This window comes from Pan paniscus, chromosome 11 (genome assembly GCF_029289425.2).
Source record: "Pan paniscus chromosome 11, NHGRI_mPanPan1-v2.0_pri, whole genome shotgun sequence".
NCBI lineage: Eukaryota > Metazoa > Chordata > Mammalia > Primates > Hominidae > Pan > Pan paniscus.
In genome coordinates this window covers 68,263,468-68,278,233 of record NC_073260.2, presented here as the reverse complement: position 1 = coordinate 68,278,233, position 14,766 = coordinate 68,263,468, and the positions used below count along the sequence as shown (strand labels likewise).

General features: G+C 44.7%; 1 protein-coding gene across 2 annotated transcripts in view; it reads right to left on the bottom strand.

The window, feature by feature from the left end:
- FXN (frataxin) overlaps positions 1 to 14,766 on the bottom strand; it is a 47,966-nt gene that overhangs the window by 17,094 nt on the left and 16,106 nt on the right. The window contains exons 3-4 of one of the 2 annotated variants that reach the window (XM_008978403.5): positions 13,508 to 13,628; positions 1,722 to 1,827 (exon numbers count right to left, since the gene is read on the bottom strand). In XM_008978403.5, the coding sequence (XP_008976651.2) occupies positions 1,722 to 1,827; positions 13,508 to 13,628 (227 nt within the window). The remainder of the gene's footprint in view (positions 1 to 1,721; positions 1,828 to 13,507; positions 13,629 to 14,766) is intronic. The other variant, XM_003824754.6, reaches the window with a different exon arrangement.

Here is a 14,766-nt window from a genome sequence, read left to right as displayed (position 1 = left end):
CCAAATACGATATGGACGTTTTCAGTCTTCAGATATGGGGAAAGTTCTTTTGGGGTAAGTGCCTGCCCGATATCTACAAAGCCACTGATCCCCAAAAGTGATCGCTGGACCGAGCTGATCCACTTCGATCCCCCGGAGATGAAGGATAAGAACACACAGGCTCAAGCACAGCCAGGGTCAAGAAGAATGACTGAGGCCACAGAGGCTAGTTGGCCCACAGAGGTTAAAATCCTCCAACCTCCAGCACACTAACTGCGTCTAAAAACCAATACAATCTGTGAATTAGGGCCTTCCTAGAATGACAGTGATTTCTAGTGCTGTTTTTGTTGAACTCTAGCACACTTCCTGGATGAGAGTGTGGGGAAAGGAAACATAACACTATTTATTCTGAACAAAGCATTAGAGATCACAGAATAATAAATGGTAAAATATTAATTGCCTAAAAATCATGTCAATGTTAGGGGGTAGAGTAAGGTTATAATTTTTAAAAAATGCAAATACCGTTAGTCTTTCAAAGAATTCTATGCTAGTTTTATCTGGCCCTTTCCCAATTCACAGTCAACATGCTCTCTTTGGAAGTGCTAATGAATGACTGGATCTGAGAACGTTTTGTGGGCATTTCTCTTTTACTTTCTTACAACCACTTCAACAGCAGCCAGGCTGCTGAGGGATGAGGGATGTCTCTCCCTGCATGTTCTCAGGCTTTCAGATGCTATGCAGGCCACATTGTGTCTCCAACACAATCTTTTATTCCTCTAGATTGAAAGCACATCAATGGAAAAGGCAGGAGTGATTAAATGCCCTGGAGCAGCAATATATAACACTCTACCACCTCCACAGGGTACACAACCCCAACCTGCAAAGAGAATTCAAATAACCCTTTACCTGAGAGGCTCAAAACAAGTAGAGGTCAAACTTTAACTTGCTTTGAAGACAAAGTGCAACTTGTTCAAACGCTACAAGGTCAAAAGTAGCTTTTTTTAAAGTCAGGGCAATAATTTAATAGAGGAAAACTGTCTAGGCTGGATTTGGAAAAGTTATAAGCTACTCACTTCAGATCTTAATATCCTGATGCCTGCTTACAGTATCCAAATTGTCAGCAGGGAGAAGTTATGTAACTAGAGTAAACTTTTCTACTGAGAATGAGACAGGCTGCAAAATATCAGGAAAGGCTCACTTACAAGGATGCTAACATAAGACGATGACTTTTTTTTTTTTTTTTTTTGGGACAGGGTCTGGCCCTGTTGCCCAGGCTGGAGTGCAGTGGCGCGATCTTGGCTCACTGCAACCTCCACCTCCTGGGCTCAGGCTGAGGCTCAACCTCAGCCTTCCAAGTAGTTGGGACTATAGGCGTGTGCCATCACACCTGGCTAATTTTTATATTTTTAGTAGAGGTGGGGCTTTGTGACATTGCCCAGGCTGGTCTCAAACTCCTGAGCTCAAGTGATCCACAGGCCTTGGCCTCCCAAAGTGCTGGGATTACAGGTGTGAGCCTGCACCCAGCTGTGACTTTATTTTTATTTTCTTTACAGAGACAGGGACTCACTATGTTGCCCAGGTTGGTTCTGAACTCCTGTCCTCAAGTGATCCTCCTACCTCAGCCTCTCAAAGTGTTGGGATTACAGGTGTCAGCCACTGTGCTCAGCCGACATTTCTTAAATGGTCCACAAGTCACATTTCGGAAGTCTTTAAGAATTACATATGTTGACTTCTGAACATACCTACATACCTGGATGGAGAAGATAGCCAGATTTGCTTGTTTGGCGTCTGCTTGTTGATCACGTAGGTTCCTAGATCTCCACCCAGTTTAACAGTTAAGACACCACTCTAGGGGATTAGGTGGAAAAAAGCATAAAGAAATTAAAAGAAAAAGTTAGCACTTTGTCATCATTGCTTCATGTTTTATCTCAACACTTTCCATTTCTACAAGTACACAAAATACACCATAAAGAAATGTCTTTTAGTATTTAGAAATAGGAGTTTGTGTAGGAAGAGCTTTGCTTTCAGAATCAGAATAGGATTAATCATAATGATGTTGTATCTCATAGAGCTTTCCCTGTTCCCTGTGAGGTCTGCAAGGTGAGAATGGTGGTGAAGCTCGGAGAGTTAAGTGACCTTGTCTCAGGTCTTGGTGCTGGCATCTGGGACTGCTGGTTTGTTGCCCTCAACCATCAACCAGAACATACTAGAGGACATAAAAAAAATGCAGACTCTAACTCTATTAGAGTACCACGTCAACCCAAACATCAGACATGACAAGTCTATTACAGAGGAAGTAAAAGGAAGGTAAGGAAGTATGCAAACCATCTGCTTTGCTTGTCTTAGGAGAGCATTAGCTTCAGCTCTGTTGGTAGAAGGCAGAAACTCCAGATGAAGTGTTTTATTTCCAGACTCTTCCCACGCATCTAACAAGCTTCTCAGATACTCCTCCAAGGCTTTATTTTTCTCTAAAGAGCCTTGAATTCTTCAAAAGACTAGTTGGTCCATCTTTGACCAATAAATGCTCATTTAAATTTGAAAACACTCTTTCAACAAAAGAGTCCTTTACTTCTAAGGCCTGTGGTCTCTTTAGAATGGGTGAGATATGAAAGAAACAGCTACAGGGCTAGTTCTCTGTATTGGAACTGGTAAGCAGGGGGAAGCCTGCTGTTCCCCATCTTGTGCATGACTTGCAGAGATACACGGTGGCAGCCTTTTTCTGTGCATTCTAGAGCCTCCATCCAATCGAGAGGCTCTGAATGATTCTTATAACACACTTTCGCAAACACAGAGAGCTATTTAGGCCAGGCATGGCTCATGCCTGAAATTCCAGCACTTTGGGAGGCCGAGGCAGGCAGATGGCTTGAGCCCAGAAGTTCCAGACCGTCCCAGGCAATATGGCAAAACCCTGTCTCTACTAAAAATGCAAAAATTAGCCAAGTGTGGTGGCATGCGCCTGTGGTCCCAGCTACTTGGGAGGCTGAAGTGGGAGGATCGCCTGAGCCCAGGAGGTTGAGGCTGCAGTGAGCTGAGATCACACCACTACACACCAGACTGGGCGACAGAGATCCTGTCTCAAAAGCAAAGCAAAACAAAACAAAAAACCCAAAAAACAAAGAGCTATTGAAATTCCAGAGGGTAGTAACAATAATAATATAACTGATAGGAATGGGACAAGGGGCACTACTGGGTTATTTTTTTAAAATAACATCTTTTTCTGATTCAAAAACAAATGTATAGAAATGATGGAGACGTCAGCAATGCAGACACTGATAAAAATATTAACCACTATTTACTCGGTTCCTACTGTGCCAGGCTTGGTGTTTGGCACTTTGTGTAAATTGTTTCCAACTTGACTACAATTGTTGGCGGTAGGATTCATTATTCCAGTTTCACAGATGAGGAAAACAGAGGTTCATAGTAAAGAGTACTCAGTAATTGGCAGAGCTAATCTTAAATCCAGGTCTCTGTGGGTCCAAAGACACTGTTCTTTCTATAACATGAAGCATTCTCTCAATCCCATTAACCAGCGATAAAAGATATTCACTCTCAGGTATCAGCTGCCAGTTTTTGTTTGTCTGTTTTTACAACAGGGTCTTGCTCTGTTGCTCAGGCTGCAGCAGTGGCAGGATCATGGCTCACTGCAGCCTCAAACCCCTATGCTCAAGTGATCCTCTGACTCAGTCCCTGCCTCCAGAGAGCTGGGACTACAGACACCACACCTGTCTAATTTTAACATTTTTCTTTTGTAGAGATGAGGTCTCGCTATATTGACCAGGCTGGTTTCAAACTTCTGGCCTCAAGTGATCCTCCTACCTCGGCCTCCCAAAGTGCTGGGATTACGTTACAGGTGTGAGCTACTGCACTCGGCCCCATTTTTTTTTTTTTTAAATTTTACTATAGTAAAAAGCACATAACGCTAAATTTACCATATTAACCATGTTAAGTGTACAGAACAATAAAGTATATTCACACTGCTGGGCAGCATAACTCTAGAACTTTTCACCTTGTAACACTGAAACTCTATGCCCATTAGACACTAATTTCCCCATCCCATAGCCCTTAGTAACCACCTGTCTACTTTCTATTTCTATGATTTTGACTCATCTTTTTTTAATTGAAAATAAAAATTATACATTTATGGTGGTGTTTCTGTGATTTTTGACTACTTTTGACTACTTCATCAGTGGACTCATAAGTATTTGTCCTTTTATGAGTTGACTGCCAGTTTTTGAAAGCATTTTTTAAAAGGGCTGGGATTATACAATACATAAGTTTGTTTAAAAAAACATTTTTTTTCCTGAAACCCATTTTTACTGTTTTGGTATGACTATATTTCATTTATTTAAAAGTTTCTTAAAACTGAGGCTGCGTGTGGTGACTCATGCTTGTATCCTGGCACTTCGGGAGCCCAAGGCGGGAGGATCGCTTGGGCCCAGGAGTTCAAGACCAGACTGGGCAACATGGTAAAACCTTGTTTTTACAAAAAATTACAAATTCACTGGGTGCGGTGGTGCACACCTATAGTCACATCTACTTGGTAGGCCGAGGTGGGAGAATCACTTGAGCCTCAGAGATTGAGGCTGCAATAACCGGTGATCACGCCACCACACTTCAGCCTGGGTGACACAGAGAACTTGTCTCAAAAACAAATAAATAAAAGTTTCTTAAAACTGTATAATTCAGGAGTTTTTAGTATTTCACAAAGTGTGCAAACATCACCACTATCTAATTCCAGCTATTTCCATTGTCCCAAAAAGAAACCCCGCACCCGTTAATACTATTTCCCACTCCTCTCATACAGAGTTTTATAAATTATTTTTCCATGAGATAAAGAGCTCATCCAACAATGATAGACTGGATTAAGAAAATGTGGCACATATACACCATGGAATACTATGCAGCCATGAAAAAGGATGAGTTCATGTCCTTTGTAGGGACATGGATGAAACTGGAAATCATCATTCTCAGTAAACTATTGCAAGAACAAAAAATCAAACACCGCATATTCTCACTCATAGGTGGGAATTGAACAATGAGAACACATGGTCACAGGAAGGGGAACATCACACTCTGGGGACTGTTGTGGGGTGGAGGGAGGGGGAAGGGTGGAGGGATAGCTTTAGGAGATATACCTAATGCTAAATGACGAGTTAATGGGTGCAGCACACCAGCATGGCACATGTATACATATGTAACTAACCTGCACATTGTGCACATGTACCCTAACACTTAAAGTATAATAATAAAAAAAAAAAAGAGCTCAAAGAATCAACACACAATCATTGGTAATTTGTCCTCTTTGTGGTCCTTAAATGCTCCAGTTGTGTGTTGCACCCTATACTGGGGGGCCACAATCCAGCAGAAAGGGCAGAGGACTGAGTATAAGACGCGAGTTCCAGGTCTGGTATCATCACTGATGAGCGGCGCCTGTCTGCCATGATGTCTCTCCTGCCTCATTCGAGGACTCAGGGCAAGAACTAGGGGCAGATGCGTGCTCAAGGTCTCCGCACTTGCGTCCATCACCACAATGCCTCAGCACACAGCAAATCAGGGGGTGCACATGCAACCACTGAAGCCAAAACTGACTTTTTCCTATCGGAATTGGACATCTTTTGAGTGACTCCAGGCATCAGGCCACTCTTTTTCAAAGGGCATACTAATAAGCAAATGTGAGAGCCCTTCCAGCTCCACAGCTCTCAAGCTATTTTCACCCCCTGGCACCTTCTCTGCAGTCAACTTCCTCCCTCCCCACATGAGACCCACTCACCTCTACCCTGCTACCCCTCTGTGGGTCCCATTGCCTCATGGTGCTTCCTGCCTCTGCATTCAGAGCTGCCTGACTGCTTGCTTGTCCCCTGACCTCCACTACTTTAAGCACCTTAGCAGCAGGAGATTTGTCTTTTCATGCTAGCATCTGCAGGTCTAGCACCTCCATCCCTCCTGCAAAAAGGACATTTGTGAATGAATGACCAACTGGTCAAATAGTGAATGAGCAGATGATGACCAGGTAGTGTGATACCATCTGCCCAACTTAGGGCAAGGTTACACAGGGCAGAAAACCCCAATGCTCAACTTCCTCCCACCAGTCTGTTCACTGTAAATAGATTTTTTCCCCCACAGATCTTGAAACTATTTTGGAAGGAAAGTGGTGATAGGAAAGAAACTAGCTGCATTAGTTCAGCAGAAAATCTTAATGCTTTTGGAACTGACTACAAATAGACCAGATAAAGAGGGCTTTCTCTTCATCATCATTATTATTCCTTAGACAATCTGAGTCTATTTTGGGAGTGTGCATGCCCTTAAGTGCAGGGGGAATAGTCAAAATATGTAGCAGTTTCTGAGACACAGGCACTAGCCAATCAGCACAGACAGTGGCCACAGCTGGTGAGTCTTTTTTTTTTTGAGATGGAGTCTCGCTCTGTCACCCAGGCTAGAGTGCAGTGGCTCGATCTTGGTTCACTGCAAGCTCTGCCTCCCGGGTTCACGCCATTCTCCTGCCTCAGCTTCCCAAGTAGCTGGGACTACAGGTGCCCACCACCACGCCCGGATAATTTTTTTGTATTTTTTTAGTAGAGACGGGGTTTCACAGTATTAGCCAGAATGGTCTCGATCTCCTGACCTCGTGATCCGCCCGCCTCGGCCTCCCAAAGTGCTGGGATTACAGGCGTGAGCCACCGCGCCCGGCTGGTGAGTCTTATTGACCCCTCCTAGTCAAGATCAGCCCTACCCACGTAGGAGCAAAAATAGCAATTACTGTTGTCACCAGCTCACTTGTAGAAATAGACACATATAAGATGGCATGTTGGGTCTGGAGACTTCACATACATATGACCTCCTTCATTTCTAAAGTAGATACCAACTTGCTAGGATGCACTTTTACCTATGTCATTTTAATTGATCCTCTTATAAATCTGAAGAGAGGAGGTTAATGTCACTCATTTCATAGCTGAGGAACCTGCAGCTTGCAAAAGTTAGATATCACATAAGAACTCTTGGAAAGAAAATACAAATCCAGGATGCTAAGCCAGATCCTTTGTCTCCATATCCAATGAGGTGGCGCCTCACTGGGCCAGGAACAGTGACTCACACCTCTAATGCCAGCACTTCGGGAGGCCGAGGCCAGCGGATCACTTGAGGTCAAGAGTTCAAGACCAGCCAGGCCAACATGGTGAAACCCCATCCCTACTAAAAATACAAAAAAAAAATTAGCTGGACGTAGTGGCACGCGCCTGTAATCCCAGTTACTCGGGAGGCTGAGGCAAGAGAATCCCTTGAGCCCAGGAGGTGGTGGTTGCAGTGAGCTGAGATCGTGCCACTGCACTCCAGCCTGGGTGACAGAGTGAGATCTCTCTCAAAAAAAAAAAAAAAAAAAAAAAAAAGATGCTGCCTCTGAGCAGGGGTTTTTAACTTGGGATTAAGTGGTCTCAGGGGGCTGCAGACACTTCCAGCTTGAAGCTGGAATGGTACTCCTGAGTATGTTAACTTAAGTGTAGCTAAAACTGCCTCCTTACATATTTTAAGTTTGGATCTAAGGGCTTCTCTGTACATAGTGAACTGCAATCTACTCTTGTACCAATCACCGAGTTTTGGCTAATCAAAGGCAGCCAAGTGTTCAAACCAAGTTTAAGGCAAATACCAAGCTGTAACCAACCTGGCTGTTTCTGTACCTCACTTTCATTTTCCTTTTTCTTTTCTTTTTTTTTAAGATGAAGTCTTGCTCTGTCACCCAGGCTGGAGTGCAGTGGCGCGATCCTGGCTCACTGCAAGCTCCGCCTCCCAGGTTCACACCATTCTCCTGCCTCAGCCTCCCAAGTAACTGGGACTACAGGTGCCCGCCACCATGCCCGGCTAATTTTTTGCATTTTTAGTAGAGACAGGGTTTCACCGTGTTAGCCAGGATGGTCTCGATCTCCTGACCTCATGATCTGCCCGCCTCGGCCTCCCAAAGTGCTGGGATTACAGGTGTGAGGCACTGCACCAGCACCAGGCCCTCACTTTCATTTTCTGCATGTCACTTTCCTTTTTCTGTGCATAAATCCTAAATCCTCTCCAACCACGTGGCACACCGTGGAGTCTCTCTGAACCTATTCTGGTTACAGCCTTCCCGATTTATGAATCATTCTTTGCTGAATAAAACTCTGTTAATTTGTTTAAAGTTTTTTTTTTTTTAAACAGGTGAGTATGGAAGTTTTTATTGGGAGAGGGACCAGAGCAGTCATCAGATTCTTAGAGGGAGGTCCTGATCCAAAAAAGATGAAGAACCCTCAGTTCTAAGACAGTAATTTGCTGACACCTTAGTGAATAAAGAACATGTCAACAAGCAAATCCTTATTAAAATATCTAAGATGCCAGGACTCCACCTGGGAAAAAAAAGAGGTCAGCTTGGAGGTAACTTCAGGTAGTGGGGTGACTCTAACAGTCTCCAGGCAGATTTTACTAGGTCAAGTAGAGCAGACTCCACAGCTTCCTAGTGACAAGACGTCCTTTCAGCTCTGGTAGAGTGTCTTCTGTAATGACCAGTGCCAGTAAGGGGTGATGCCTGGGTCAGACATTGGCATCCACCCGTTACCTGGACCACTTGATCAGATGACACACCAGTTAAGAAACCACTGAAGTCTCCCACTCCACAGGGAGAAAAAAGAACAGATGTCCTCTTGGGTGTATCTGGATTACTGCTTTCATTTGTCTATTTGGCCAGTAGCGAGTTGGTAAAAGGTGTATAAATGCTGAGAGGCATCAACGAAAGCATGTTTTGGAAAAGTCTCATTTACATATGAATCAATATTTATTAAGTCCCTACTATGTACTTGGCACTGTTCCAGACACTGGGATCAAAGAATGGACAGTGTCCCTGCTGTTGAGGAACTCAGTGTATTATAGGTGGTAGCTGACGTGTAAATAGACAATTATAACACAGAGGGATCAGTGCTCCACAGAGTCAACCTCGGAGTGCTGGGCAAGGGAGAAAGGAAGGACCGTGTCTGCTTGGAGTATCTAGGAAGGCTTCACAAAGGAGGTAACTTCCAGCTATATCTCAGAGGAGGAAAAGACTGCTCTCCCACAAAGCTCAAGTAATAATATTATCAAACATGAAATACATAAATTAGTTAGCACCTGAAGGACTCTAATCAGGAATTCATACTCTAGGGTACAGAGTTAGCATTTCAATGTAGTTAATCACAAGTCCAAACTATAGATGGCAGCCACTGTATATCTTTAGCTTTCTAAATCTACACTTAAGTATTTGCTAATTAGTAAATGATTTGTTAGAAATAATTTTGCCCTTGAGTGATACTCAAGGTATATGAATTGGCTAGAAAAATATAGGCATCTCTTCCTTTGAAAGAATGGGTTACAGAATCTGGAAAGCCTACTAGCCTAATGTTGTCTTCAGAGACACACTCTCAGGGCAGGAATCAGGAAGGTTCTCTGACCCACTACTGGGAGCAGAAGGTTTTGTCGCCTGGTTCAAATTGATTCAATGATGTGAGAAATAAAAACAAAATTCTAAGCTCCCAACTGACTCAACAAACTATATTTTGGCCAAGGGGAGCCCAGAGATACCTAAAAAAAATTTTAAGTTTTGGCCATGATGGGAAAGGAGTTCAAACAGGACTCATTCTATTCCTTCCCTAACTGCCATTAGTTTTTTTTTCCCCTAAGGGGTAAACAGAAACTAACCCTTTCAAAAAAATTATTTCAGGCCATGCATGGTGGCTCATGCCTATAATCCCAGCACTTTGGAGCTGCCTGTAATCCCAGCACGTTGGGAGGCCGAAGCAGTTGGATTACCTGAGGTCAGGAGTTCAAGACTAGCCTGACAACATGGCAAAACCCCGTCTCTACTAAAAATATAAAAAAATTAGCCAGGTGTGGTGGCAGGCGCCTGTAATCCCAGCTACTCGGGAGGCTGAGGCAAGAGAATCGCTTGAACCCAGGAGGTGGAGGTTGCGATGAGCTGAGATCACACCACTACACTCCAGCCTGGGCAACAGAGTGAGACTCCATCTCGAAAAGAAAAAAAAAAAAAAGACTCACTTCACCACTGGTATCAACCAATCACCTAATTCTGCCCTTCCCTTTTAGTGGTTTCAGCACAGCTGACTAGCATTGCTTCCTGATAACCACTGACCACAGAGTGGTCTAAGACAGGGTCTTGCCCTGTCACCCTGGCTGGAGAACAGTGGTGCGATCATGGCTCACAGCTGCCTCGAACTCCCGGTCTTAAGTGATCCTCCTGCTTCAGCCTACCAAATAGCTAGGTTATGTAGATATGCAGTCTCATTTTGTTGCCCTGTAATACATGTTAGTGTTAAGTTTCTGCCTAAGGTGAACATGGGAGACATGCTGCACACGTTAGCTTACTCCGCATGCGTGCATATTCATAGATCCTCCCTTTGTGAATATTCATAGATCCTCCCATAATCTGTTGAATATGTATGCTTAGCTACGCCTCTCAGCATAAATTCATGTTCCCTTTGCCCCTTCTTGGAAGTGCTTGTTTTTCAGTTATGGCCAGAGGCTCTGCTTCCTGCCTACAGGTAGTGGGACCCTCTTTAGAAATAGTCCTCCTTTCTAAATTTATAGATTTGTGGCTGGGCGTGCTGGCACACACCTGTAATCCTGGTGCTTTGGGAGGCTGAGGTGAGAGAATCGCTTGAGGCGAGGAGTTTGAGACCAGCCTGGGAAACATAGCGAGACCCATAAATAAAATAAAATAATTAGCCGAGTATGGTGGCATGTGCCTGTAGTCCCAGCTACTAGGGAGGCTGATGTGGAACGATCACTTGAGCCCAGAAGCTTGAGGCTGCAGTGAGCTATGATTGTGCCACTGCACTCCAGCCTGGGTGACAGAGCGAGGCCCTGTCTCTAAAAATAATAATACTAAATACCATATTTTTATATAAATATATTTAATTAAATATAAATATATTTGTGACTTTTTCAGTTCAATAGAAGTAAACCAAAAGACGACTTTTGCCAGGTGCCGTGGCTCATGCCTGTTAACCCAGCACTTTAGGAGGCTGAGGCGGGTGGATCACTTGAGATCAGGAGTTTGAGACCAGCCTGGCCAACATGGTGAAACCCCATTTCTACTAAAAATACAAAACTTAGCCCTGTATTGTGGCACATGTCTGTAATCCCAGCTACTCAGGAGGTTGAGGCGGGAGAATCGCTTGAACCTGGGAGGCGAGGTTGCAGGGAGCTGAGATCACACAACTGCACTCCAGCGTGGGTGACAGAGCTAGGCTTCAACTCAAAAAAAAAAAAAAAAAAAAGAAGAAGAAGTAAACCAAACGCGGCTGCTAGAATACTGGCACATTTGCTTCTAACAAAACATTCATGCAAAGTACTCTGGTCAAACTGGGGCTTCACTAATCCTATAAAAACAGGTTTCATGACTGCTTTTGTAGCTTGCTAATCAATGTCTGCATGTGTGGGCAGAGTTTAGCCTGCAACTTGGTTTCCCTGCAGTTACAGGCTCTAGTAGAGGCTAGGGGAGAGGAGGCCCTTAACTCCCCCACCTCTAATCAGGCTGTGGATGCTTAAGTTGGTAGGTCAGTTTGTAAGAGTTCCCAAGCAGCCCGGCCCTCTAGGGCTGCCTGTGCAAGCACTTTAAAGCCCTGCCCAGGCACTACTGCATTTTTTGCTGCTGACAGCAATTACTGAATCTACTTGGAAGGCATTCATTCCTTCCCTGCTCCATTGCTCCTTTTTTTTTTTTTTTTTTTTTTCAATTCCCTCACTGTCCTTATAGTCAGGCTTGATACCTTCTCTAAGACTTGGTTGCCTCCTCCATTATGTGGAGTGCCTTCTCCATTCAGTGCTCCCGCTGCAATTTCCAATACCATTTCTATCGCTTTAGTCTGATGGCTGATTGTCCTCAACAATTCCATGATTGAATCCAAAATGCATGCTTCGTGACATTTCCTGGTATTAGTTAATTGCCATCAAGAGGATTAACATCTTTGAGGAGCCAGGCGCGGTGGCTCACACCTGTAATCCTAGCACTTTGGGAGGCTGAGGTGGGAGGATTACTTGAGTTCAGGAGTTCAAAACCAGCCTGGCCAACGTGGTGAAACACTGTCTCTACTAAAAATACAAAAATTAGCTGGGTGTGGGGGCATGTGCCTATAATTCCAGCTACTTGGGAGGTTGAGGCAGGAGAACTGCTTGAACCCGAGAGGCAGAGGTTGCAGTGAGATCATGCCACTGCACTCCAGGCTGAATAACAGAGGGAGACTCTGTCTCAAAAAACAAACAAACAGACAAACAAACCAACCAACCCAGAAAACCATCTTCGAGGGATTTTCTCCCACTGGCAAAAAAGAACTACTCTAAGGCCTAAGCAATAATTCTAAACCCAAAGGCAGACCCTTGCCCAAATCTGCCACCTGGTGGCCAGTCGATAAGGACCAGCACTTCCCTGGCTTCTAAGATCTGGGGCTAATGTTTCATCCAACTCAGAAGTTCTCACACCAGGCCGGACCTGGTGGCTCACGCCTGTTATCCCAAAACTTTGGAAGGCTGAGGGGGGTGGACCATTTGAGGTCAGGAGATCGAGACCAGCCTAACCAACATGGTGAAACCCCGTCTTTACTAAAATACAAAAATTAGCTGGGCATGGTGGCAGGTGCCTATAATCCCAGCTACTCGGGAGGCTGAGGCAGGAGAACTGCTTGAACCCAGGAAGCGGAGCAGTGAGCCGAGATTGCACCACTGCACTCCAGCCTGGGTGACAGAGTGAGACTCCTTCAAAAAAAAAAAAAAAAAAAACAAGTTCTCATACTAGCTGCATATTGGAATCATCTGTGGAGCTTAAAAATCCCAGTGCCCTGCCCAGGTCATGCCACACCCCAGACCAAGTAATCAAAATCTCTAGGAATAAGGCCTAGGGATACACATTAGAATCCCAGGTGAGCTTTTCAAAAATATGCTTCCCAGGAATGCACCCGACCTACCCCATCACTGTCTCACAGGAGCAGGGCTCAAGTCTTTGTAATCTGAATAACTTTTGGGCAGTTATCTTATCCCTGCTGAAGAACTACGGGTCTAGTTTGTTGTTCTCTCCATCTGCCTGCTGGACAAATACACACTCAGGCCTCTCTCTGATTTGCCTTCATGGGTATCCACTGAAGCTGGAAAATGAGGCTCAGAGAGGCTGAGTGACTTGCCCAGAGTCACAACAAGCCTGGTAGAGCTGGACTGCAGCTTGAAGCCTAGTCTTGTCTTATCTATCTAATCTATCTATCTATCTATCTATCTATCTATCTATCTATCTATCTATCTATCCATCCATCCATCCATCTATCTATGACAGAGTCTCGCTCTGTCACCCAGGCTGGAGTGCAGTGGCGTGATTTTGGCTCACTGCAACCTTCACCTCCCGGAACCCTAGTCTTTTAATCCTACCTACAACTACATGCTACTTGATGCTTAGCTCTGCTAGAGGGAAATTCTTCATTTTAGTGAACTAAAATTCTTAGGGGGGGAAACAGAAAAATTAAAAGAAGTCAAGAGGTACCCCAAAGGAAACATCATAGTCCTCAAACGTGTATGGCTTGTCTGCAAGGTCTTCAAAAAACTCTGCTAAAGAGTCCAGCGTTTCCTCTGCTAGTCTTTCATAGGTGGTCTCATCTAGAGAGCTGCGGAGGAAGCACAAAACCCAAAACATAATTACCAAATGCTTCCATTTTATTAATATCAAATTTACACATTTGTTATTTAAATTCATTAAATTGATGAAAATAACATGTAAAAAGTAAAAGTTTTTCTTTCTTTTTTTTTTTTTTTTGAGACAGAGTCTCACTCTGTCACCCAGGCTGGAGTGCAGTGGCTGGTCTGAACTCGTGACATCAAGTGATCCACCACGTGCCTCAGCTTCTCGAAACGTTAGGATGACAGGCGTGAGGCACCGTGCCCGGCCCAAAGTAAAAATTTAAAGGCCGGGCGCGGTGGCTCATGCCTGTAATCCCAGCACTCTGGGAGGCTGAGGCAGGCGGATCACACGGTCAGGAGATCGAGACCATCCTGGCTAACATGGTGAAACCCCGTCTCTACTAAAAATACAAAAAATTAGCCTGGCGTGGTGGCGGGTGCCTGTGGTCCCAGCTACTCAGGAGGCTGAGGCAGGAGAATGGCGTGAACCTGGGAGGCGGAGCTTGCAGTGAGCCGAGATCGCGCCACTGCACTCCAGCCTGGGCGACAGAGCGAGACTCCGTCTCAAAAAAAAAAAAAAAAAAAAAAAATTTAAACAGCACAGAACGGGTTACAGAAAGAAGCAGGCAGCCCCCATTCCCAGAGGCAAGTACAATTAATAGTCCTTTCTGGGCCAGGCAGCGCAGTGGCTCACGTCTGTAATCCCAGGACTTTGGGAGGCCGAGGTGGGTGGCTCACCTGAGGTCAGGAGTTTGAAACTAGCCAGGCCAATATGGCAAAACCCTGTCTCTACTAAAAATACGAAAATTAGCTGGGCTTGTGGTGCACGCCTGTAGTTCCCAGCTACTTGGGAGGCTGAGACAGGAGAATCACTGAAACCCCGGAGGTGGAGGTTGCAATGAGCTGACATTGTGCCACTGCACTCCAGCCTGGGTGACAGAGTGAGACTCCGTCTCAAAAAAAGAAAAAAAAAAAAAAAGGCTGGGCCTGGTGGCTCACGCCTGTAATCCTAGCATTTTGGGAGGCTGAGGCAGGTGGATCACCTGAGGTCAGGAGTTCGAGACCAGCCTGGCTGACATGGTGAAACCTCGCCTCTACTAAAAATACAAAAATTAGCTGGGCATG